The 21,901-nt window shown below is 44.0% G+C and overlaps 1 protein-coding gene across 1 annotated transcript; it reads right to left on the reverse strand.

Moving 5' to 3' along the window:
- Positions 1-4,092: 4,092 nt before the first annotated feature.
- On the reverse strand, positions 4,093-21,663 carry SLC25A38 (solute carrier family 25 member 38). Its single transcript, XM_043967271.1, has 8 exons — positions 21,281-21,663; positions 20,634-20,845; positions 12,993-13,114; positions 10,950-11,034; positions 10,262-10,441; positions 9,745-9,913; positions 9,024-9,190; positions 4,093-8,615 (listed from the first exon to the last, which is right to left on the reverse strand). The coding sequence occupies exons 2-8, from the start codon at positions 20,700-20,702 to the stop codon at positions 8,493-8,495; spliced, it is 915 nt and encodes a 304-aa protein (XP_043823206.1). The 5' UTR covers positions 20,703-20,845; positions 21,281-21,663; the 3' UTR covers positions 4,093-8,492.
- Positions 21,664-21,901: the final 238 nt, after the last annotated feature.

Genomic DNA, 21,901 nt, shown 5'->3' on the forward strand with positions numbered 1-21,901 from the left:
TGTGGGAGACAAAATTAACAAATATCATAAAGTGAGGCATAACACAAGCAAATGGTGCTCACCAGCATCATCAAGGGATGCTCTGTCAAAGGAGATTTTCCAATTTACTAGACTGATTTACTAGATTGATCTCTCAGGTCCCTTACCCTCTGAGATCATCACTTTCAGGAATTTGGCATCAGGGCAAGATATATATCAGGAGGACTGGAGATGGCCCCACATGTTTAAGGCAATCGGGGTTAAGTGACTTGCCCAGGGTCACCCAGCTAGTAAGTGTCTGAGATGAGACTTGAACTCAGATCCTCCCAACTTCTGAGCCAGTGCTCTATCCACTTAGCCACCCAGCTGCCCCTACCATGGGTTTTAATTCCCAGTTGAAAAGAATGTCTGAAGGGACAGCTAAATGGTGAATGTATAGAGCAGCCACCCTGGAGTCAGGAGGACTTGAGTTAAAACTTGTCCTGAGACACTAGCCATGTGACCCTGGGCAAATCACTTAACCCTGACTGCCTCCCTCCCCCGCCAAAAAAAAAAAGAATGCTTTTGTAACCCATGGCAAGTCATTTAATCTCTTTGAGTTTCATTCACCAAATAAGTAAAAATGTGAGTCTGAGACTAGATGGTCTCTGACTAACTCCAATTTTAAATTCTATGATCCCTAATAACCATCCCATGGCTCACAGAATAAAGTCCAAACTCCTCAATCTGGCTTTTAAGCCCTTTTATAATATAGTTCCTCCCTACTTGTTCAACCTTACCTTTCGTCAGTACCTAACCTGAGTGCTATCTACCAGTCAGACCATTTTTCTGTGGAGAGCCCCCAAGAGATGTTATGTTGTTGCTGCCTCCACCTTTAATTGAAGTATCCACCTAGGTTTTAGGTTTCTATTCTTTTTTTCCCCACTTAATAATATTTTCCCCCAATTACATGTAAAGATAGTTTTCAACATTGATTTTTGTAAGAATGAGTTTCAAATTTTTCTCTCTCCTTCCCTTTCCTTCCCCCTTGCCAACACAGCAAGCAATCTGATATAGGTTGTACTTGTACAATCATCTTAAATATTTCCACTTTAGTCATGATGTGAAAGAAGAATGGGTTTCTATTCTACTGGAATATAGGCTCTGGAAGGTTGTAGCCCTTCATGAAGAATCTGAGTATGGGAGGAGAGATGATGCCTATTCAATGAGGAAAAGCTGGATTGGAAAGGTTTATACTCAGTGTGGCTGTAAGGTGATGAACTTTCTGCTCACTACACTCAAAAAACTTTTAAGTGTTCTATGATCTGGGGTGAAGAGGGATTATAATGTACCAGGGAATTACAGAGTTGAAATATTGGTTTGCCAAGCACTTTCCTCACTATAACCATGCTAGTGGGGGGGGGTGTTTATTATCCAGTTTTTTGTGACCTCCTTGAGGGAGGCAGAAAGACCATCAACTCTGGAATCAGAGGACCTGTGTTTAAATCCCATCTTACCTTTCAGGCTTTGGGCAAAGTTACTTGAACTTCTTTAGCCTCAGTTTCCCCATCTGTAAAATGAGCAGGCTGGACTATGGTGCTTTCCAGCACTAGATCTATGATTCTATAAACAGTACCCTGCCCCAGGTTTCCTGACTGCAAGTCCACTCTTCTTTCCTTTTGCAGCAGACCCCCTCTCTCCCAGGGCATTTGAGAGGGGAAAACCAGATTTTTTTTTTAATGTGTGGTGTTTTTTTGTGTGTGAGGCAATTGGAGTTAAGTGACTTGCCCAGGGTCACACAGCTAGTAAGTGTTAAGTGTCTGAGGCTGGATTTGAACTCAGGTACTCCTGACTCCAGGGCCGGTGCTCTATCCACTGTGCCACCTAGCTGCCTCTTTTTGATGTTTGTTTTTTTTTTAACACCTCTCTGTATAACACCAAGTTCAAATTGGTGTTATTAGGCCCCCAAGTAGCACCTCATCCTTGCACTGCCACCCCATTAGCCCTCCAAATTCCAAGGAGAGAAGCAGATGAAGGAGATAAAGGTTATGTTTCATATTTCTATTTTTCCTCTGCCAGCTTGATATTTACATTTCTCTTAATGGCAAACAATCCTTTGAGATTACCCTTCCTCCCATCATCCAAATATTAGTGTCTTTCTAAATATGAAAGTGTTCTTCAAACATTTCACAGACAATACAGAGCTCAAGTTCTTCCTAGACAATATCTGATGCTGTCAGGAACAGGAAGAACTACAATAACCAAGACGGTCCAAGACGGTGAGCTGGAGGGTGCAGGCTGCACTGGGGTACCCAGCTCGTTCAGTGTGGAAAGCAGAATGGCAGCAGAATTGTGCACTTGAGCAGGCATCTAATTGCAGCTAAAGCCTGGCTCATTGGGATGGAGGGGAAAAATGGCAAGATGGGTGATGACAGCTCAGCCCCTTTCCTGCTGCTTGACTTCCTGCATTCAGAGTTTACTCTCCAAAGAGGCAAAGTGCTGCTGATGCATCTGTCGATCATTTCTCATTTCCTTCCTCTGGAAGCCCTCTTACCCTAATGATGCCTCTCCCTTGCAGCCCTCTCTTCTGTTAGTGGCCCAACACCAGGCTCATTCCCAATTTCCGTCATCGTTCTCCAGAAGTTTCTCCCTTTCAGCCCCTTTGTCTGTATTCTCTCTCCTCCCCCCCCATTAGAATGGAAGCTCTTTGGAGGTAGGGAGTGTCTTTTATTGTTTGTATTAGTTTATTTTGCTTTTTGGGGGTTTTTGCGGGCAATGAGGGTTAAGTGACTTGCTCAGGGTCACACAGTTAGTGTCAACTGTCCGAGGTCATATTTGAACTCAGGTCCTCCTGACTCCAGGGCCAGTGCTCTATCCACTGCACCACCTACCTGCCCCCTTGCATATTGCTTTCTGATAAGTAGTTCAGTTTAGGGCATTGGTTGGGCCCAGTGCAGAAAGCTCCAGACTCAGAGTGAGGAAGACCTGAGAGACCTCAGCAGGACCTGCATTTTATCCTTCTGAAGAGGGATCATTTTTGCACTCTCTCTCTGTTTGGTTATTTTAAGGGTCAAATGAGTTCATGAAAGCCTTATGTAAGTTGGATAGCCCTTTGTGATAACAGAACTGTAATTATGAACTGATTAATATTTAGGGTGTACTCATTTCCAGATGTAAAAGTCAAGTTTCAGGAAGCTAATGAATTCTATGACATTCTCATGGACTTTTTTTTTTAGCCTTTTAAGTATTTCATGGTGGGAGTGGGGGTTAAAGGTCTATTGTTTTCCTAAATTCTACAGTAAAGAAAAACCTTTACAGGAAAATAAATGCTCCATTAATTGCTTTGATTCCACAAGGTTTGCAGAGCTGGGTAGAATTTGAACTGCATGGCCAGGTGACTGGGTCACTAAGGAGTCCTCCCTACTGGTTGTCTCCATTTTGGTCTCCTTTACTCTAAGCAGTGTAACGATTGGAATGACGCCACCTGCTGGAGACTTACTGTAGAAAAGTTCCGCCATGAAGTGAAGGTCTTTGAGGGCAAGACCAGGAGTCTTTTCTTTGGCGTCACTGACATTTGCTTGTGGGAGGAAGAAGGAAGAGACTGGGGCTCTGTCTCGCGCTCTTTCCTGGGGACTCTGGCGGAGAAGGGAGCTAGAAATGCGCTCTCCCTTTAATAGATAGGAATCTAGGCCTTTCTCTCTCTCCTTACCAAATTCTTATTCTCCTTAATAAATGCTTAAAAGTCTAACTCTTGCTAAAGCTTATAATTTATTGGCGACCACTCATTGGATATTTTAGACAGACTAGCTAGAATTTTAGCCCTTAACAGTAGGAAGGTGTTATTGATGTTGTAAGGCATGTGGGAGAGGGAAGAGAACCAATGGCAGGAACAACCTACCAGCCTTTTCCTACGTGTCTGATACTAAAAGATACTAAAAGGCCTGTGCAATCATAATTATGAGTATTTGTGATCTCCAACCATCCAGCAGCAACTTGTTCAGAGCAATTTATCAGGAACTTTACTCTTTTTTCATCTACCTAATGAATTTTATTTCTTACAAAGAACTGGAATCAACTATAGTAGACAAGTTCCTGCTGTCGGAATATTTGTACAACACATAACACAGAGAGTAATTGCTAATAAAAAGGTATATTTATTCAAAACCAGAAAGAGATCAAGAACTAAAGTCAATTTTACATTTAACTTCAACATGTTTTCTATTTTGAAAACAGGTGCCATTTTTTAATGTTACCATTTAACATATGTTTTTCCAACAGTTCACAAGCTTTTATTTCTACAATTAAAAAAAAAAGTTTTGAAAAACAATATAGGCACCTGTGCACTTATTTTCTGTAACCTCCTCAAACACACACCCATGCCCCTAAGTGGCTGCATACACACACCCCATATAGTTCAAGTCAGAGGATAAACTATGGTCCTTTCTGATAATGCCAGCATTTTATTCTTAGATGCTCAGGCATTTGTGTGTAGCTCTGAGTATATATTGTCCAGGAAAAACTAAAATTTATGTTAGCTCTAACTTGCCTTTTCAAGTATTTTGCTTATTAATTTCAAAGCAAACTAGGCCGTATCAAACAGCTTTCTTTCAAAGGACAAATTCTTCCTTCTACTTGCTTGTTAAAATCTGAACTTCTCCTGAGTGCTGAGGCTGGCCATGGACGGCCAGTATGGAAACAAATGCTATTGAAATCTGTGAGAAGCAGCCTAAATCACATCCTTTAGTAGTACTTCAAAATTCTATGGAAGTTGAAACACTTTTCTTCTGATGAACATAATACTAGTGTGGCATTAAAACTGATGATAAGGGGGGCAGCTAGGTGGCGCAATGGATAGAGCACTGGCCCTGGATTCAGGAGGACCTGAGTTCAAATCCAGCCTCAGACACTTGACACTTACTAGCTGTGTGACCCTGGGCAAGTCACTTAACCCCAATTGCCTCACCAAACAAACAAAAACCTGATAGTAAGGAACAAGATATGTCTATTCCAGTAACAGACTATGCTGTTCTGTTGAGCTGGCCAAATTAGGAGCCTGGCTGCCTAAGTGCTTAGCAATCTCATCATGGTGCCTAAAGATATTCCGAGCAATCTTACACAATCACAGATGCATACTTCATTCCCCCTGCTTACTTATGTTTTCATATTATTAGTGATAACATTAAAAAAACTCACTCACACTACATACTGTAACACATCAGCAAGCTCCTTGGGCTTCTCAGCCTCCCCGTTCAAGTTTAGGCCTGACCTCCAAGGAAAGGGCTGGACAAGACCAAGAGGTCAGATCATGGAGTTGTAGCATCACGCCACTTTTCCTACTGTTTTTTTTTCCTCCCTGAAAAGCTGAAAAAAACCAAATCTGATTCCTAAATATTTGGGCTGGCTTCTCGATCCAAAGCAAGACTGTTGAGTCCTACTGCCAGGTATTTCAGGGCTTGTTTCTGGCATCCTGTGTTGACCCTGGACCCATATGAACACTGGGAAGTAAATGAAAAGTGTTTGTAAAATGTTGGACCACTTCGCCAACCCCAGTCCTACTCCCACCACGCTGAGATGAGCCACAAGGCTATCAGAAAAAAACAACTTCAAAAATCTGAACATATAGTTGTTTGTACACATCATTTCCAATCACACTGAGGAGATGCATTACGAGCAAAATTCCCACTTCAAGAAAGAAGTCAGGTACACCTAGAGCTGGAGTGTCTACCAGTGAGGCTGAGCTCTTCTTCTGGCCTGTCTTGCTCAGAGGATCTCCAGTAGCCAGAGCCCAAGGGTGGCTACCAGGGCGCAGGGAAAGGCATGCACCCCAAAGAAAAGGCTACACAAAGGCCTCCTGGGGTGAGAAGTAAACCCCACTTAATACTACTGGGGACTGTTAGCCATCCTACCTACCTCTCCCTGTGATTCCTCCCCAGATCTCAAAGTAGTCAAAATGCACAAGACTAGGTTAGTTTGACATGAAGCCTATAGCTCAGCCACCTAAATCATTAATAGCTCTTTTCTTATGTCTACCAACAAGTTCAAATGTTTCTGCCAGATATACCAGCACGTTAAAAATGAAGTTTCTAGTTTTCCTCTCCTGCACCCATTTCCTCCCTCAAAATTTTCGTGCTAAGATACAAGGGAATTGAGGGGGGAATGTGGCAGCTCTTGGACGGACCTCCGTACAAACCCATATGTCCAAGATGTCTCCTTAAGGCAAATCAACTCATCCAATGTGAGCAGAGGCTTAGAAATGAAAATCTCACTTTCTGATGATTTGGCCTGGAATACCCAAACTCATTTAGGGAAATTCTTTCTGATTGGCAAATGTCACCATTTTATCTACAAAAAGGTATTTAATTTGTAAAATGATCCCCTAATTCCCTTCTCTTTAAAATCCTGATGAGAGTAGTTCTCACTGGCAGTTCCCCTAAAGTCTTTGATGAGAGGTATAATTTGGGTCAATAATCCCTAAAATAGGATGAAGCCCTGGGAAAAGCAGGCATATCCATCATCTTGTCAGGGTTTCCAAGTTCTTGAAATGCTGAATCCTAGCTATTTCTATAGTGCCACTTATATACTGGGGGCATTGGTAATGTTTAAAAGTCAATTTCTTCTCTTTCTTAACCTGGTAAGACTTTCAAAAATAGATGTTTTATTAAAAACAAAAACAAAAAAAGACCCCACACTATTCTTAAAACTTACTGACTTCCTGATCTCACTGAGTCTTATAAAAGGAAGAGATGAATCACTTCCAAGAATAAAATTTTTATTAATTTCAATAGCCAAGTAATCGGCTTTGCAACATGAGCTTTGTTTCTCCTAACTAAGGTTTTGTGGATAAGAGGAAGGAGAAACAGAAACAGAGACCTTGCCACCTGCCTAGTGGTAGCTCTTTCCCATGGGGTCTATAAACCTTTAACATTTCCTATTTCTCTCATTTCTATCAGATTTTGATGTAATGCCAAAAAGATGAGCAACATAAGGAGTTAAGACTGAATTTACTCAGTTACATTTTACCAGCTTTGAAAACACACACATTGGAGAAATACAAACCAGATTCCCCAATCTAAGAGAGCTTTCTTTCTCAGGTTAAGTCCAGAAGGGTTTAAAACTATCGAATATAAGCCTTGAAGAACTTCACCAAAATCAGCTAGGTCAAATTAGCTTCAAAGCAAATTGTGGTGTTCTTCGTGAAAAGGAAGGGGAGGCCCATTAAGTAATTACCTGATCAGAGGAGGTACCTATCTTTAATGTAGGCCTGAGGAAAGTGTAATCAATAATTCAGTAACCTTGTAGTGACCCAGTGGGCTCATCATATTTGCCAAAATTAGAATCATGGGATATCCTATCTGATATCACTTTAATCTGACTTCACCCAACTTGAAAAATTAAAAATGCTGTCATAAGAGCAAACTGTTTTTTATTGAAAAACCAAAATCTCCCTTGCCTTTCAGATTCCTCAGGATCTGGGTTCTCTCCTAATGACATGACACATGAAGGAATACAGTTATAAGGGCTTGTGTGACACCCTGAAATTATCGGATTTCACAAAACAATGCATGCCCCCTTCCTAACAAAATACTTATTATCCATGAAGGTGAGGTATATATGAAGCACAATAGAAAATTAGGAAACAGTTGTCTGTGTCCCCTTTAACACCCCAATTTTGGGAAACTACCTGAGTTAAGCCTTTATCGAAACCTCAGAAAGCAGCTCTAAGCCTTCCACTCGGAGCAAGATGGGGCATTTCAGGCAAGAAGCCTTCCCTAAGATGCTTCTAGATGAACAATACTGAGTGTCTATACCTCCCTTTTTGAAAAGGGTCTTTGGGTCTAGTGCTTTGGCAAATTCACAGTACAGAACACATACAGTTTTCCTAGTTTGAAAGGGAGTCAGAAGGCAGTTTCCGTTACAAGAACTAGATTAGAAAGATGCCCTCCTTCCAGGAGCAACTGGATAATTCTAAGACAAGTGGAGAATACTAGCTAAGTAGTCTAAACAATAATGTGAAGGGTAAAGTGCTTGATTTTATAAATCCCAACCTTAGCTGCTGAAAATACCAAAGCAGCTTGGAGTCTAGGCAGAAATAACATGTTCTTTCTAAGCCAAAACAGAAGTGAATTGACTTAAGAGGGAACAACTAGGAAACCAGATGTGCCCATCCTTCAGAACAAGTATGAGAGTTTGCCAAAATCCAAAATGTGCTGCAGCTTGGGTCTTTTGTCCACTTCTCAGATCCTCAATAAATAAACATTGCAATTCAAAGAAATTCTCCTCGGCAGAGGAGATGGGCCTGACTATTCTGTCACAAAAACCTTCACCCTATCCCCAACTCCAAGTCAGTTTAGTGGCAAGACGGGCCCCTTGGAATGCTTCAAATGGTCAAATACTTCCATTTTCTTTCCTTTCTATCTGGCCTGCAGAAGGTGAATCAATTCTGCCTGGAGCTCTGGACTGGACAGCACCGTAATTCAACGGGGAAAGGGCAGTGGAGAAAGGCCGATGATTCCATGCTTTCTCCTTCTGACCTTTCACGACTTCAGACCCATCTTGGCCATCATTTCTTCATAGACTGTCCATGCCATTGCTGCCATCAGAGTTCGTCTGAGGGCACGGGGAACACCACCACGGAAGAAGCCGACTAGCCCAGAATCCTGCAAGAAGAAAGATTTCCTAAGAGCAAAATTCTACAGCCAATATTCCAGGACTCCATAGTGGAGAGAATACTGGACGGGAGCCTGGACTGGGAGTTCTCAGACACTTTCTAGCTGTGTGATGTTGGGCAAGTCGTTTAAGCTGAGTTTCACTTCCCTCATCTATGAAATGAGGGGTTTGGATCAGATAGCCACTAAGTGTCTTAGCCCATTCATTCTCTTCAGCACAATGCATTCCTAGCCCTGACGCAACAAGAGCTTTTCCCCCTTTGAAGAGCTTTAGTTTGCAAAGCACTTTTCTCTCATAACCCTGTAAGGAATGGGGCACAAGTATTCCTGTTCTTCCCCAGATCAGAGGCCAGAAGTGGACACACAGCAATGACCCATGATGAGCTAGCTCAGCCTTACTTTGAAGATGAATGTGACAGTTTGGTCAATCCTCTGAAACTTCTCTGGCGACAGCTGCATGTGTGTTTTGACAACATCTGCCGGCTGAGTTGTCAATGACGCCAGAATGCCAGCAAAGACCCCACAACTGAAGTTCAGAAAGGGAACAAGGGCCGTGTCCAATTCATCTGAAATGGCAGAAGAGCAAAATTCACCAGAAAAGGTCCCACCAAGCAAGAGCAATACTGACCTTCCCCTTCCTACCACTTCTTTATGTGAACTACCAAACTACAGATTCAAACTCAACCAAAGATCGTGTGATTATGAAATAAAGCCAGAGGCAAATTAGGAATGTGAACCATTCTCATAAAAATACTTTGCAGCCCATGTTTTTCCCTTTGTCACTAACTGGTATGAGCTAGGTCAATGGTCCCTGAGCCTCAGTTTATTCATCTTGTAAAAAGAAGAGGCAGAAGGGGCACCCCAAGCCTCTCCTTTTCCAAACTAAGCATCCCCAGCTGCTTCAACCTATCTTCAGAGGAACTAAAACATGGTCTAACCCAGGTCCCACAGCTCTCACTCCCCACACAAAGGGCTCCTGAGGGGACAGTGAGAACGGAGAACCCGGAGCAATGCTACACCAAAGGTGCCAAGCTCCAGTGTGTTACTGAAATGAGAAAAGCAGATGAAGCCCGGGGCATGTCTTCTCTCCAGTCCCAAAGACCCCAGCCTTCAGCCTTACCCTTCATCGCAACCTTTTTGGTCTGGTTGTAAAACATCAGGTAGATCCCGGAAAAGGGGGCGTCTCGCAGGAGCGTGGCTGTCAACCCGCTGAACAGGCCCTTGTGCCCTTCAGTGCGATAGATGTTCTTCAAGGCACCATGGATACTCTCGTAGCCAAACCTCCCACTCTACAAAGCACAGGTAAGACCAGTGACTCATATAAGAAACCCTGCACTTAGAACAATGGAAAGGACATGGGGTGACATGCACCACAGGGTTTAGAGTCACGTATGGCCCACTTTTGTTTTAAATTACATCACAGAGCCTGGAATCTAACCCAGGTCCTTGGAGTCCAAATTCATTGCATTCCCTTTTTCACTGGATCCCAATCCTATGATCCTGTGTAAGGTTATAAACCCACCTGAGGTTCAGAGAGGGTTTGCCTTGTCCAGTCCATGTGCCCAGCCTCTCCTCAATAATCCTAATGCAACAGGGACAGTCACATGCAGTGTTTAGCTCAACAGCCCAAGACTCACCTCATACCTCGTCTTGACCACAGTGATGGGTAACATGCAGACCCCTGCAACAGTCCGGGAGCTGATGCCCAGCACAACAGACTGCAGGGCTGTAGGGGGCTGCCCCAGAAGAAAGTACTGCTTCATGTAGTAGAGAGTCCCGAAGTAGATCCCAACTCCAGGGACACATCTTGCAATGGACTGTAAAGGAGGGAGTGAGAGCAAAAACAAGAGCTAGTTTGGACCTTGCCTCAGACACGATCTACAGCACCAGTGGATCTTATATGTATCATAACACATGCAGAGCTCCTTATGGAGAAGTAGAGTGAAGAGAACTGGCCTTGAAGGCAGGATGACCAGGGAACCCTGGCCAAGTCATTTGACCCCACATGCCCCAAAGGTCCAGAACAAGTGCCCACCTGAATTAGCAGAGAAAGTATCCTCTTGAACAGCCCTGTCCAATACCCAGGATATCACAGGCCCTGGTCCTGCTCCAACCCCACAGCACCCACATTTATTAACTAAGGAAGGAGTCAGTTTTTCAGTCATTCTTTCAGCAGAGAAGTTAGTGATATAATGGGAAAGCCCCAAAAGATCACAGGGCTGTAGCCCCAGCCCAACCTTTACTTCACATGTATATTCAGAGTTCAGTAGCCATGTCCAGTAATCAAAAACCAGTCCTCAAGACCCAGGGACACAGGATGCTTACTGGAGACATTCCTTTCCAAAGTCCCAGCAGACTCTCTGTGCGAACAACATTATATAACAATGATACCATTCCAATGTGCTTTGACCTGAAAGAGACCAAAAAAAAAGTCACCATTTAGACAGTTTCTCCACAAAAAGTGTTCTTCAGAGACATCAAGATACAATTATATTTACATAACCCATAACATTTGTAGTTTCATATAATTTGACCCTTAATATGCATATTCATACAACTATGGGGAAATGTGTATGCACACACATGTATGTGTGTGTATGTATGTGCCTGCATGTGCGCGTGCAGACACGTAGATACTTTGTCTACCTAACTATATAGCTGACTGCTTAAGTGTCAGAACCAGCTTTAGGTATTCTTTGGGGATTTACTCACTGACTACTTCCCACCTGAGTTAGTCAGTGTCACTAATTATATTAAAAGCTACTGACTGAATTCTTTGGTCAAGATGTGAAGCATCACCCAAGGGTAGAGCAATCTTGCTGGATAGTATTTATGTCAAAAGCAATTCAGATATTTGGAGTCATTGCTGAATTGTATGTAATGTTGCTTTGTACTTTTTGACATAAATACACACATACAGAGGCAGCTAGGTGGTACAGTGAGTAAAATGTCAGGCCTCAAGTGAGATCAAAACTGGCTTCAGACACTAGATATGTGACCCTGAGCAAGTCATTTAATGCAATTTGTCTGTTCTGTCATCTGTTTAAAAAACGAAAAGGTCTGGAGAAGGAAATGGAAAATGACTTCAGTATCTTTGCCAAGAACACCCAAAAGGAGGTCATGACGAGTCAGAGACACATTTCTATAGGTGTAGTATTTAACTGTTATTATTGCTCGTGTGTTGCATTCAATATATGGATTGAATAGAATATTAATATGGATCCGACGTACTCCAAAAGGATTTTCACAGATGGGAAATTTTTGGTTTCAGGGAGATATGTTACCCCAGCTTCAATAGTCTCTCACGGCTATTGTTTCTTTAAGGGGCAAAGGCATCTTCCATGGTTAGTTAGAGACAAACACAATTTACTAAGAACTAACCGATCCTCACTGGTCCTCCATTCCCAGGTCAGGGAATTGCCTTTGGCTGACCAGACTTTTGTCAATTTCAGACTGATTATTATTTTGTTTTTGCGGGGCAATGAGGGTTAAGTGACTTGCCCAGGGTCACACAGCTAGTGTCAGGTGTCTGAGGCCGGATTTGAGCTCAGGTCCTCCTGAATCCAGGGCTGGTGCTCTATCCACTGCGCCACCTAGTTGCCCCAGACTGATTATTTTGTAAATCTCCCAAGCTCTCTCCTTCAGAGATTCCCAAACTTTCTGTATATACTTTTGTGTGTTATGTAAAACAATTTACCAGTGAAACGGTGAGAAACTTATTCTTCCCAAGGGCAAGTCCCATAGCTCTATTTGGGAACCCCATATAAACCCAGTCCCCAGTTCCCATTTTTAGACATTCTTATCAACAGCTATAAAAGTAACAGAGTTGGGGAGGGGAATTAGGGAAGCAGGAAAGCAACTGGTGCCCCTGGAGAGAGAGGAGGGCCGGCACATGGTTCAAGCGCACGTGGGCAGAGAAGTAAGGGCAGGAGGAGAAACATTTGGGGTCTGATACAGACACACAGAAAGGGGAGGACAGGCAATATTCGGGGGACCAAAAATGGATGGACGGATAGACTCCCAAGTGAGTGAAAGGAGCAAAGGACAACGGTCTCCTCTCTCAGCTTGGGAGGAGTCAAGCCTCAACCCAACCAACGGTAGCATTGGCAGCCTCTTCGTGTGTCCCTTCTCTTTTAATTGGAGGGGGCGTTCTACGTTTTTGTTTTTTGGGTTGGCTTTTTTCTTTGCTGGGGAAGGAAGAGGCTGTTGACCACAGAGCTGAGGAGGAGCAGAGAGTCAGCACGGTACTGTAAAGTTCACATTTTGGGGTTTTCTGGAATGTAGAAAATTTATGTAATACAACTTTATCTCAAGCAAGATCTATCTATAATTAGCAGTGAGGGCATTTAGCAGGGAACACTTACTTACCCATGGTGTGCTGGTTGGAGAGTCTGCAGTCGGGTTTTAAGCAGGTCCAGAGGTTGAAAAAGTAGAGTTGAACAGGTCCCACTGATGGAACCACATAGAAAGGCCTTTATCGCAGGATGTAACTGAAAGATAATTGAACATCATGATGCAAATGAACCAAAAGTCATCAGATAAATCCATAGGAACTTAACCTTGTCTTTCCCTAAAAACTAATACTACCTTTCAAAATATTGTCATCTACATTATACAAGAACTTAAACAGGAACGGAAGATCAGAAATCTAGTTTCCTGATTACCAGTCTGCTTTTTGCTGTTACCAAAAAAAAAAAAAAAATCTTAACACCCACCCCCAAAATGCAACATATTGTCATACCATCCTCCACAACCACTTTTTTTTTGTCGGGGCAATGAGGGTTAAGTGACTTGCCCAGGGTCACCCAGCTAGTAAGTGTCAAGTATCTGAGGCTGAATTTGAATTCAGGTCCTCCTGAATCCAGGGCCGGTGCTTTATCCACTGCGCCACCTAGCTGCACAACCACTTATTAAACCATAACTTAAAAATCTAAAAATACATCATCTTAGTTTAAACAATATATCCTATCTTCTTTACTTCTCCATTTACTAATTGAAAAAAAAACCCAACCCTTTTTCCTCCAGCCCCCATCACAATGACTAAATTAGATCAGTCATGCCCTATAGATCAAAAGTCTCTACAAGTTTACTCTATCTAATATCACCAGCAGTGGCAGCCATCTCCAAACCCCAGAAGTGACCACTCAGAAGAAGCAAGCCTCCTTGAAAGGATACTTTTTGACCCAGTGTGAAAAAGGGGGCCACAAAACACATTGTATTGTTTGTCAGCTGTTAGCTCTGCCGCAATGGGCTGGGACCAATTAGGTTACACACACCGTAGCTTGAGCCACACAGTGATAACTAGTGGCTGAGACCTTTGTAGTTATGCTCAAAAGATAGCAAATAAAAGCCATGGTTTTGACCGCAGGAGAAAAGAGCCTAGCTTTAGAAGTCAAGGGCCTGTGATGTCACTGGCACAAACTGGGATTTACATATAATTTTCTAGGTTCAGAGAAATTAAGTAACTTTCCCATCATCACACAACTAATAATCAAAGCCGGTGTTTTAACCCAGGTCTTTCTACCTTCACATTCGGATAGCATTTATATACTGGCTTTAAGGTGGTCAAAGTGCTTTACAAAAAACTTCACAACAACCCTGGGAGGTAGATGCTATTTTATTCTCATTTCACAGGTGAGAAAATTGAAGCAGGGGTTTAGGTGACTCACCTAGGGTCACGCTGCTAGTAAGTGTCATCTGGGGAAGGGTTGGAACTCCAGCCTTCCTGATTCCAGGTCCAGAGTCCTAGCTGTGCTAGGACAAATTGCCTCTCTAACATCTGTATGGGTCTTTATAGGTGGCAGAGCACTTTCCATGAAGTCATTTGAGTCTCATGATAGCCCTGTAAGTAGTATAGACTTTACCACCTCCATTTTATAAATTAAGTAATGGAGAGACTCAGGTGCCTGACTTGGCCAGGGTTACATAGGCTTATACAATTCTTACAAGCCATTAGTTTAGATGCAAATGTGTCACAAGGCTCTTGAAAACAAGCACTTTAAGGGGAGGAACCTTGTCCAAAGGGTATTTGAGTGTTATCTCTACACCTTCAGCGGATCCCATAAAGGCAGAAGACAATATGTGAGTAGTAAATTAATGAACTGGGGCAGCTGGGTGGGTTAGTACCAAGCTCCTTGAACTGTGGGTCATGACCTCATATGGGGTTGCGAAAAATCTATTTGGCAATAAAAGGTCATGCATACCATTTTATATACCTATGGACCCAGGGTCAGGTAAAAATTTCTTGGGCCGAAAAGGGGTTGTGAGTGGAAAAAGTTTAAGAAGCCTGGGCTTAGTGGATACAGGGCTGGGCCTCATGTCGGGAAGACTTCCTCAGAGTTCAACTCTGACCTATGAAACTTACTAGCTGTGTGACCAAGGGAAAGTCATTTAACCTGCAAACCAATCCAGTATCTTTGCCAAGAAAATCCCAAATGGGGTCATGAAGAGTCAGACAAGACTGAACAACAAACAATAAATATTGTTTTTGCTATGAGGTGGGACCAAAAAGCCCACTTAAAAAGCTGCATTAGAACTTTTACATCAAACGAATGCTGTCCCCTCATAAACAATGACCTTAGGAGACTGTACATTATCATTATATGTGATTACAACCAACTCTGCCACCGGTCAAAAGTTCTGATCATTTCTTTGGAATGGCCTTTACCTCCTAAATCCGATACCCCCCCCTCCCCCATTCCCTTAACAGTAGACCTTTAGCTGTGTAGGGATGTGGTTTGGGTTTTTTGAACGAACCAAAAAGCCTTCAGAATCACACCTAAATAAAATGCTGTATAAAATAAAAGGGGTTTTAAAGTGAGCGCCGGTGAAGTGGATAGAGGGCCAGGCCTGGAGTCTGAAAGACCGAGTTCAAATCTCTCATCTCAGATATTTACTAGCTCTGTGACCCCGGGAAAGTCCGGTAACCCCAATTGTTTTTTTTAATCCATCCGCTAGATGGCGCAGTGGATAAAGCACCGGTCCTGGATTCAGGAGGCCCTCAATTCAAATCCGACCTCAGACACTTGACACTTACTAGCTGTGTGACCCTGGCCAAGTCACAGTCCTCATTGCCCCGCCAAAAACAAAAACAAAAACAAAAACATCCGGGGCCATCTCCAGTCATCCTGGTATATATCTTGCCACTGGGCCCAGATGGCTCTGGAGGAGAGTGAGGCTGGTAACCTTACACAGCCCTCCCTCCCTTCAATTCCATTCACAGGGAGTGTCGGCATCAATACGACCAACCAGAACACAGACTGCCTCCAGGTCCGGAGCTCTGCGCGCCGCGGCGCCCCCTAGCGGCCAGTCACCACCACCACATGCTAATAACTGGTAACGTGCTCTAGAAAAGCCAGTCACCATTCACACGGCGGCCTCTCCTCCATGGACCCCTTCCCCCAGGGGCGCCCCCCCCCGCCCTTCCCCCCAGGAGAGCCTAAGTACACAGGAGGCGCTTAACAGGAGAGTGGGCTCCAGGAGGCCTCGATCTTCCCCTCTACCCAATGGGCCCACAGGACCCGTGATCAGGAGCCATCGGGCCCCTCCTTGCCGAGGCACACAGACCCTGAGAGGGGTGGGACCCTCTTTCCTCCACACTCCCTCCCCTCCCCCATCCCGTACAGAGGGGCAGCTTTGGCCCAGGTCCCAGGTGCTCACACCCACCCCCACCAAGAGCTCGGAAAGAACCATCCTCAGCTTGGGAGGAAGCCGCCCAGCCCTGGACCCGCCTCCGCCCCAGCCAATCCCGAAGCGGGAGGTCCGGAGGAATTCGGCCAATCAGATGGCGGAGCGAGCGGCAGGCGTGGCCTCGCGCCAAGGGAAGGACCGGAAGAATAGGGAGACTGAGAAGAGCCAGGGGAAGAGGGGCTGGGAGTGGGGGTGGGGGTGGGGGTGGGGGGAGTGGATAAGAAGGGAGGGCCGGAGCAGAGAGGCCTGCATTCAACCCTTCCGATGACACGTCAGGATAGGACAGCCAACTGGAAAGAAAACTGGCTCTGACAGCCCAGGTCCTGGGTTCAAATCCTTATTCTGACTCACCCGCTCAAAATAACCAACATTTACATGACCCCTATTGTGTACTAAGCACTCACAACCACCCTGCCAGATGGGTGTTATCACCATTCTACAGATGCAGGAAACTGAGGCCAACTGAGGTTATATAGTATAGCTATTTGTGTGTGTGTGGGGGGGGGGTAATGAGGGTTAAGTGACTTGCCCAGGGACACACAACTAGTCAGTGTCAAGTGTCTGAGGCTGATTTGAACTCAGGTCCTCCTGAATCCAGGGCCAGTGCTTTATCCAGCTGCCCCCAAACTGAGGGAGGGAGATCAATTTAAAAATATCTCATTTGATTCTCAGAACAACCCTGGGGGGTAGGTGCTAATTTTATTAGCATTTTATAGATGAGGAAACCGAGGCAAGACAGCAGCTAAGAGACTTGCCCAGGATCACACATTTATAGATTTAAATGAAAATGCAGGCATCCTTGGAGAGATTCCGGGTTTGATTCCAGACCACTGCTACAGAGTGACTATGACAATTAAGTGAGTCACAACAATATTTTGGTTTTGGAAGTGCATGTAAAAGTCATGTTTACACTATACTGTTGCCTATTAAGTGTACAAAAATATTACGTCTTTTTTAAAAAGTGTATATCTTAATTACAGAATATTTTATTGCTAAAAATGCTAACCATCCCCTGAGCCTTCATAATCTTTTGGGTGGTGGAGGGAGGGTTTTGTCTCAATCTGCTAAGGGGGGTGGTGGCTGAAGGCTGGGGAAGTTTGTGCCATAGATTGACTTTCTTTCACTTAAAACACCTAAGCCACAAACTGACTTAATTTCAATGTTATATCTGGAATAGGGAGACCAGAGGAGAGGGGAGGAGAGGGGAAAAGATGGGGGAATGGTCAGTATTCAGAGCAACATTTATTGATTAAATTCACTGTCTTATGGGTTCAAGGTGTCCCAAAACAATCACAATAGTAACATCAAAGATCACTAGATCACAGATCATCATAACAAATATGATGATAATGACCAAAGTGTGACTAGAGACACAATATACTGTTGGAAAAATGGCACTAACAGACTTGCTCATGGCAGGGTTGTCACAAACCCTCAAATTATTTTTTAAAAAAAGGCAATAACTTTGAAGTACAATAAAGTAAAGTGCAATAAAACTGAGGTATGCCTGTATGTCACTGGAGTTTTACAACAACCCTGGAAGGTAGGTGCTATTATTATCTCCATTTGACAGATCAGGAAACTGAGGCAGGCAGAGGTTAAGTGACTTGCCCAGGGTCACATAGCTAGTAACTATTTTAGCCAACATTTAGAGTACTTTCAAAATCGAATTTGATCCTCAGAACAATCCTGGGAAGGCATCCTGGGATGACACCCTGGGTGCTCCACTCCACTCCTCCTCATCATCCCCATTTTACAAAGGAGGATACAGAAACAGAGGTTAGGTAACTATTCCAGGATCACACAGTATCTGAGGCTGGATTTGAACTCAGGTCTTCCAGCTCCAAGAATCACTGTCACCTGATAGACATGGAGACACAGCACGGTATAAAAGAAAGGGCACTGCCCAAAGTTAAATTACTTGGGTTAAAGTCCTTTCGCCATCACTTCCTGCCTGGGTGAAACTGGACAAGTCAATTAACTTCTCTGGCCCTCACTTTGACAGAACAATCAGAACAAAAAGCAGAAACCTCAAAGAAAAAAACAACCAAAAAAGTGAAAATAGTACGCTTCAATTTGCATTCAGATTCATCAGTAAAATTAAGGTGGGGTGGGAGGAGAGGAAGTTGGCCTGGATGAACCTTTAAATTCCTGTCCAGCTCTTTCTTATTTTTTTTTTTTTAAAGAAAAATCAATGTGCCTTTCACTTGTAGGTGTGTGAACACAGGCCTTGACCTCAGTGACCCCTGGACAACTCTAGGACTATTAGGGTCAATTTATAGACCCCAAGTCTGTAGAAGAAGGCATTTAGTCCACCCCTCTCATCTTCAGGATGAGGAAACTCAGACCCAAAGGTTAAATGTCTCACCAGTGATGGCACAAGTAGCAGGGAGCTGAGCTGGAATTCTAATTTCAGTCACCAAACTTCAAAGCTGAGGCTCTCTGTTCCCTGTCCCCTACTGAGCAGTCCAACTAGCTCCTAGGTCACACAGGTGTAAAAAGACTGAAATCCTCCTTTGGTCGCTTTCCTGGCTTCCCTGATGTTGCAGCTGGGGCTCACTCTTCTCTATCTTTTAGCCTTTTCTAATTCCAAATCCTGTGCTTTTGCCTCTCCATCAGAGAGGCTTAAAAAAACCTACCCTTCCCACACATACAAAAATATTTATAGCTGCTCTTTTTGTGGTAGCAAAGAAATTGAGGGGATGCCCATCAACTGGGGAATGGCTGAACAAGTTGTGGTATATGAATGTAATGGAATACTATTGTGCTTTAAGAAATAACAAGCAGACAGATTTCAGAAAAACCTGGAGAGACTTAAGTGGACTGTTGCTGAGTGAAGTGAGCAGAATCAGGAGAACATTGTACACAGTAACAGCAACATTGTATGATCAACTGTGACAAAACTTGGCTCTTCTCAGAAGTTCAATGATCCAAGACAATTCCATACAATTCATGATAGAAAATGTTTTCCACATCCAGAAAAAGAACTATGGAGTCTGAATGCAGATTGAAGCGTACTATTTTCACTTTTTTGGTTGTTTTTTTCTTTGAGGTTTCTGCCTTTTGTTCTGATTGTTCTGTCAAAACATGACTTATGTGGAAATAATGTTTGACATGATTGTACATATATAACCTATATCTGATTGGCTTCTGTCTTGTGGAGGGGAATTAGGGAGGGAGAAAAATTTGGAATTCAAAATCTTACAAAAACGAATTTTGAAAACTATCTTTAGGGGGCAGCTAGGTGGCGCAGTAGATAGAGCACTGCCCCTGGAATCAGGAGTACCTGAGTTCAAATCTGGCCTCAGACACTTAACACTTACTAGCTGTGTGACCCTGGGCAAGTCACTTAACCCCAATTGCCTCACTAAAAAAATAAAAGAAAATAAATTTAAAAAAAAAAGAAAACTATCTTTATATGTAACTGGAAAAATATATACTATTAAGAATTTTTTTTAATCCTACCCTTATATTTATATATGACACTTTATGATTTAACAGGGACAGTGGATAAGAAGTTGGGGATGGAGTCTGAAAGACCTCAGTTCAAATGAGGCCTCAGAAACTTAAAGCCAGGCAGCTCCTTTAACCCATTTGCTTCAGTTTCTTCACCTGTAAAATAGGGTATAATATGAAACACCTATCTCCCAAGGTTATTGTGAGGATCAAATGAGATATTTATAAAACACTTAGCATAGTGCCTGATACACTGTAGGCACTCTATAAATGTTCAATTCCTTCCTATCTCCCCGTTTATAAATATTAATTACTAGCTCTGTTTTAAAGCAAGTTCTACATATTTCAGGCTCTGTTACCTCCCTCCCGTCCCCCCCCACCCCATCCCCATGGCAGGCAGCAAGTCCAAATGTGAAGAAACCTTGTCATGCCTCACAGACTTAGGCAGCAACTTCCTGGGCCTTGCCTGTACCCTCGGGTCTACATCAGCAAGGAGAGAAAAAAATACTTTTCATTGTAGGCATCCAGGACCTAGTTTTTCAGAGAACCGGCCTCAAGACTGGGGAGAGAGTTCATAACCATTCTCTGATCATTGCACCAGAACCTCACTTGCAAATAACCCGTTTCTCTACCAACCCTGCAACAGACAAACAAGCCCAAGGCTTCAAGCTGGATAGTTGGAAAACATCGATTTTCAGCCCAATCTACTCCTCCAGCTCGGGGTACCAGCCCCGCCCTACCCCACCCATACTGAATCAGCATCAAGCCCTCTTGGAGAAAACTCAGGACATAAACACTCTTCTCGCCCAGTTGGCCCCTGGAGCACCTCCCTCGTGCACGTCTGAGGTCCCAGCCCGTTTTTACCATAAGGGTTTCCACTCTGTCTCCAACATCTTGAGTCTTGAGTAGCGGGGCCCGAGATTTTTGGATCATCGAAGAGGATGTGCTTGGGTCTGGGTGAGAAAGGCAACGTTCAAGGAAAGTCTCCCAGGTTCCCTGGGAGCTCGTTCCTTAGCTCCGTGGAGCCCAGGAGGAGCGAGGCGGGCCGCTCCCGGTATCCCAAGAGGAAGCCGCTCCTGGAAAGGGGAGGAAATTTATTAAGGGCTAATTGATCATCTTTTTCCTATGCCGCACTCCCCCTCCAAGTAGTCAAAATCCTTCCACCTTTGGTTTTAAAAAGTTTGTTTGATATCTCTCTAAATGGTATTTACTTATTTGTACACAAGTTTCCTTCTAGTAGACTAGAAGGGCCGGGTTAATTGAAGCTTTCGTCTTCGTAACCACAACATATAGAATAGTGGCCGGCATACACTCTTAATAAATGCGTGATGAATGGACTGAAATTCCTGCTCGAGTTAGGCTCATTATCCTCGGGAGTCAAACTTCCGAGAGTCCGATGCTCTGGGAGCCTCAGTTTCCCCCTCTGTGATGTGCTGCTACCGGCACTACTCCCAAGCGTCCGAGGTTGCTGGGGAGAGAGAGGACGGGCTATGTGAATTGCAGATATTTACCTTTGTTAGGAAGGGGAGGCTTCTTCCAGTTTACAGGGAGCTTCTTTTCACCGCCTTCCCAGATGCTGCGGCTCTCCTAGCCTCATCTTCCAAACCTCTTGTCTTCCCCTGCGGGCTGCCCCTGAAAAGGGGGGACGGTCCCAGAGAACTTCCCCCGCACCCGCCTCTCCGTGGCAAATCTTCCTCTCCCCGCAATTAAATCCCCGCTCTCGAGTCTCCGCGGGCGCCTGCGGTGCCAGGACCCGCTGAGGGCAGGATGCTCTCTTAGCTCTCGTCCTTCTGTATTCTCTCTCTACTCCCCAGTGCAAACCCCTCTCAAACCCGCAGGTTTCTACACCCTCCCGCCCCCCGGCCCTGGGTCACGGCGCAAATCAAACGTAAGACATTTTTTTTTTCTTTAAGTGGGCGGAGAAACGCGAGAGGAACTGTTTCCGGGGTTAGCTTCAATGCTGCGGCCTCTCTGGGGCTATTTAATTCTCTCCTGCAGTGACACCTGTTGGGCGTGTCTGGAACTGCACTTGTGCTAATTCACCTTGCAGAGCTTCATTTCCTATGTTATAGCTGTCAGGAAAAGACCTTAGAGGTCAAATAAACCAAGCCCTTTAGCCTTACAGTTGGATA

This window comes from Dromiciops gliroides, chromosome 5 (assembly GCF_019393635.1).
Source record: "Dromiciops gliroides isolate mDroGli1 chromosome 5, mDroGli1.pri, whole genome shotgun sequence".
In the NCBI taxonomy this organism is placed as follows: Eukaryota; Metazoa; Chordata; class Mammalia; order Microbiotheria; family Microbiotheriidae; genus Dromiciops; species Dromiciops gliroides.

Coding starts and splice junctions, on each gene's coding strand:
- SLC25A38 (XM_043967271.1), bottom strand. CDS start 20,702: ATGATCCAAAAATCTCGGGCCCCGCTACTCAAGACTCAAGATGTTGGA. Junction 11,035..12,992: donor CTCCAACCAGCACACCATGG/GTAAGTAAGTGT, acceptor GGTCTCTTTCAG/GTCAAAGCACATTGGAATGG. Junction 10,442..10,949: donor TTTGGAAAGGAATGTCTCCA/GTAAGCATCCTG, acceptor CCTCCTTTACAG/TCCATTGCAAGATGTGTCCC.